Consider the following 4,214-nt stretch of genomic DNA (forward strand, 5'->3'; position numbering starts at 1 on the left):
CCTCGCTCCCCCTCTCTCAGGTGCAATGCTTTCGCCTCGCCACGAGGTGCGGGCCAATGACTCCCCCCAATCCCTCCCCTCTCTCCTACTTGCCAGCTAGTGTGCCGCCCCCCTAGACCTCCATTCCATCAATCACCAGGGAGGTAGGCCTTCTCTCTTCCTCCCGCGCACGATGGGTGGCCTACCTCTCGGGCGTCTCCCCCACCCGTGTCAGCGGCTCGACACGGGTGGGGGAGACGCCGAAGAGGTAGGCCACCCATCGTGTGCGGGAGGAAGAGAGAAGGCCTACCTCCCTGGTGATGGATGGAATGGAGGTCTAGGGGGGCGGCACACTAGCTGGCAAGTAGGAGAGAGGGGAGGGATTGGGGGGAGTCATTGGCCCGCACCTCGTGGCGAGGCGAAAGCATTGCACCTGAGAGAGGGGGAGCGAGGCTGTCAGGAGAGGGAGTTCAGATGGGGAAAGAGGGGAGAAGTCAGCGCGGGCGGAGAGTACATGAAGAGTAGGGTCATACTTAAATAAATATATGTGATGGTGAGTGCGTACACGACTCGCCATTGGAAGTAGGGAGAACGGGGGGGGGGGGCGTGAGACTTGGGGTTCATTGAGACTTTTGCGGCAACTCAGAAAGTAACAGTTATTGTACACCACATCAGGCGCAATGAGCAACATGTACACCTAAATCTGGGCTACAGTTTACAGGTTATTGTCGTACCTTTGTGTCTCCATTAATCCGATGATTCGTCGTACTGCCGCAAGAGGGATTCCCTGCTTTCACATCTGCTCCTCCTCTTCTTCTCCCTGCCTGGCGCATCCTTAAGCCAGTTGCCAGTGAGTTCCATGACATCGGTTACTGTGGTATCCTTAAATCTTCGCCGGACAGCACCTGCAACATATGACATGGAAAATGAATGTAAAAGAACGACGAGCCCAGGTTTTCTTTAAGCGTTATAGATACATTAAAACTGACATTTGATACCGCCTCAAAGCAAATGAAAGCGCACTAATGAACTAAGTGTTCAACTGCAAGTTGCATACTTGCAAACGCCTAACAGCCAGTTCCCTACATGAAAGTAAATAACACTTACACATGAGAGCCTTAAAGAGGGGCGTCCCCATAAAGGCGTCCTTTGCCGGCTTGCCAGCCCTGCGTATCCCCTTCATGCTCTTCGAAGAGGCAAACTGATCAGTGAAAAGTGTCTTTAGCACAGAGTACACCGCATCTTTTGCATTTGTACCCCCCAGTCCGTATAGGAACGTAACCTGGGAACATAATACGTAGTTCATGAGAGGGCCAATCACACACAAACACTCTGTACAATGGCACTATCCAGACTAAGGAATACTTACAACTTTGTTAAATTCGCCCTTGTCTCTCAAAAGCAGTTCGTTCATTGCCTTTTCGCCATTCTTATCAGATAAAGGCAGCTCAGGGATGTCCTCCGCTATATTCGTCTCCAGCGGAGGCAGCACACATGTCATTATCTTCCCGATATTGGTGCCCATTTTGTCCAGAGCTTGAAGCTGCCTGGCTATTTCTTTAATCTGGCCATCAATCGACTTCAGAGCTGGAACAAAAGAGAAACGCGGCGTGAGAAATACAAAACAAAAATCTCATACGGCGAGTACGCGCTTAATTTTGATAAAGCGGGGTGTCTCATCGCCAGAGAAAGGGACTGCCAGATAATGCTACACACCATCACCCTTAAACATACCTGCATGGAATGAAGGACTCATGGCCAGAAAAGGACTTGCTACCGAACTTAATGCACTCCGCCTGAGAGGCAACTTAAACGGCGTATCGAAACTGGTATCTGACGTGGCCGGAGAAGCACTCCTAGCCGGCGTATCGCTGAGTTCCATCGCAAGAATCTCTCTGTCCACCTCGTCCAAGTGTTGAGCAATCTCTTTCTCAGAGAAGCTCGTCACAAATTTGGTGATCTGACTCTGCTTCGGTCTCTTACTCTGACTGCAGCTAAACGAACTGCTGCCAGACTCCATTTGGTAAGTAGGTGACGCCTGTCTCTTTTGTGGAGTCACTGATTTTGTACTTATTTCGGGAGTTGGAGCACTCTTCTGAGACTTCTTCGGTGTTCCTCTCTCTTTCCCAGACAATTTAGATGGGGTCCTTCTCTCACCAGTCTGCACCGCGTCACGCTTGCTTGGAGACCCCTTGGATACCCTGGATGGCATCTTCTCGGGTGTTGTGACACCTCGACACTCAGTCGTCTTCTGTGGCACGGTACGCTTCCCAGGTGAGTTACATGCACCGACACCTTTCTGCGCTTTCAGCGGACTGGAAGTTTCCGACGCTGGTGGTAAATGGGCTCCAGTCTGTAGCACTTGGCGCTTGATCGGGATCGCCCTGGCTGTCGCCTTCTCTGGTGTAGCCCTGGCCTTCCCTGGTGTAGCCCTGGCTGTCCCTTTGTCTGGCGTAGAGACACCCCGCTTTTCAGTCGCCTTCTGCACATTACGCTTCTCAGGCGACTTACGTGGACTTTGTCCGTTGCTTCTTTTCAACGGACTAACAGGCGCCATTTCAGAGAGTAGTACTACGTGGGTGTCATCGTCAATGGCTTCAGAGTCCAAGTCAAGAGTCAGACTCCGCTCAAAACCGTGCGATGCCGAGTCACTGACATTCTCCAGAACATCGGCACCCGCATTAGTACTCAGCGAATCTTTCTGGTTGGACCGCAGGTCGCCCAACCCGGCCACAAACAGCTCGTCGTCTGATGTTTCCGAGCTACTGGCTGGTCCATTCCTTCTCTTTAACCTTAACTTCTTCTGTTTCTCCCTTGCATAGGGGTGGTCGCTCGAAGCGTCACTTTCCATTCCTTCATTTTCGACTCCCGAATGTGACTTTACCCAGTCGTCACACTCCTGTACGGTGACTGAAACAAGAACGTGTGATCAATGACTATCTCATGCCAACTTTAAAAGACTGTTGTGAAACCTGCGAGGAAACCTAAACTTACACGCATAATGCAACACCTCACAATCGTGTGTCGTCCATGTTGATGTATCCGGCTTCTTCTGCGAAGAAACGAAGCCTCTCAGCTTCTTAGGTGCGTTCTTAAGATAAGCAGGCCAGTAGCACTTCCCCCGCACAGCACTGACTCCTTCGCTCTTCTTAATGTACCTCCTGTTCTTCACCCAAAGGACTGGAACGGTCGCCATGCCGCCTCTCTCCAGTAAGAATTCCACACAACAAAACGGCTGGAAATGAAGAAGATGAAACAGTCAGGACACCGCGAAAAAAAAAAAACCCCTTTCGGGCTGAAACCATGCGACGCGTCCATTTACGGGGTAGAGCAATTCAGAGAGCAATTATTTATATAATTTTAGTAACGGTGTAAAAAAAAGTTCTGCTCAGGAACGGATCGTGAAAGCAGATGATACGAATTCAAGAATGATTCCAGTCTTCAATATTGCAGTGGCAGATCACGGGACGCATCACGCGCCCCTACACACACTTCTGGAGGACGTCATGCCTTGTGCCTCTCAGTGCTCGGCATGGGAGTACAAGCAATGATACATAGTTAAGTAAAGTATTATTAATTTCAGTTGTGTATAATGTATCATCTGCTAAAAAGTCTTCGTCTTCCCCTGGCATGCAGGCAACCCGCGTCGTTGCTGGTCTCTTTTGCGTGCGTCTTTGCATGCAACCAGCCGGCTCGTGTACGAGCGCGAGTCCCCCACCCCACCAGGCTACCAGTCTGCCGCGCCGACACGGTGGCACCGCGTTGGCGCGGCAGCCTGGTAGCCTGGTGGGGTGGGGGACTCGCGCTCGTACACGAGCCGGCTGGTTGCATGCAAAGACGCACGCAAACAAGTCCAGCAATGACGCAGGTTGCCTACATGCCAGGGGGAAGACGAATACTGTTTTACACCGTTACTAAAATTAGATAAATAATTGCTCACTGAATTGCTCTTCCCGGCCCGCGGAGGCAAAAGAACAGGAAGACGCTCGGAACACTCGGGAACCATTCGAGGGGGGGGGAGGGGGAGGGCAGCCAGACCCGCGTCCATGGTTATTTAAGTTCATTTTCCTAAATCTCAAGTACTTTGACGATTTTGAATCAACGCGCCGCGCGCTACAGAGCCGAACCGTCCCCCGACGGTCCCGCGACCCGAGCTCGGAGCTGCGCCTCCGATACTCTGAAAACCCAACAGCATGCATTGCATGCGTTATATAAAGCATGCATGGTATGCATGC

The 4,214-nt window shown here is 51.5% G+C and overlaps 1 protein-coding gene across 1 annotated transcript; it reads right to left on the minus strand.

Annotated features, from left to right (window-relative positions):
- Positions 1-693: 693 nt before the first annotated feature.
- LOC113215854 (uncharacterized) lies at positions 694-3,254 on the minus strand. The gene is made up of 5 exons (XM_052275195.1): positions 2,974-3,254; positions 1,714-2,889; positions 1,349-1,566; positions 1,087-1,261; positions 694-884 (listed from the first exon to the last, which is right to left on the minus strand). The coding sequence occupies exons 1-5, from the start codon at positions 3,173-3,175 to the stop codon at positions 727-729; spliced, it is 1,929 nt and encodes a 642-aa protein (XP_052131155.1). The 5' UTR covers positions 3,176-3,254; the 3' UTR covers positions 694-726.
- Between the last annotated feature and the right edge of the window lie 960 nt (positions 3,255-4,214).

Source organism: Frankliniella occidentalis, unplaced genomic scaffold (assembly GCF_000697945.3).
Source record: "Frankliniella occidentalis isolate FOCC.00 unplaced genomic scaffold, Focc_3.1 Scaffold536, whole genome shotgun sequence".
In the NCBI taxonomy this organism is placed as follows: Eukaryota; Metazoa; Arthropoda; class Insecta; order Thysanoptera; family Thripidae; genus Frankliniella; species Frankliniella occidentalis.

Bases quoted from the DNA above. Each gene is read 5' to 3' on its own strand.
- LOC113215854 (XM_052275195.1), bottom strand. From the start codon at position 3,175: ATGGCGACCGTTCCAGTCCTTTGGGTGAAGAACAGGAGGTACATTAAG. The intron at 1,567-1,713 runs GTATGTTTAAGG...CTTTTGTTCCAG, and splicing joins GAGTCCTTCATTCCATGCAG to CTCTGAAGTCGATTGATGGC. The intron at 885-1,086 runs GTAAGTGTTATT...CATATGTTGCAG, and splicing joins CCTCTTTAAGGCTCTCATGT to GTGCTGTCCGGCGAAGATTT.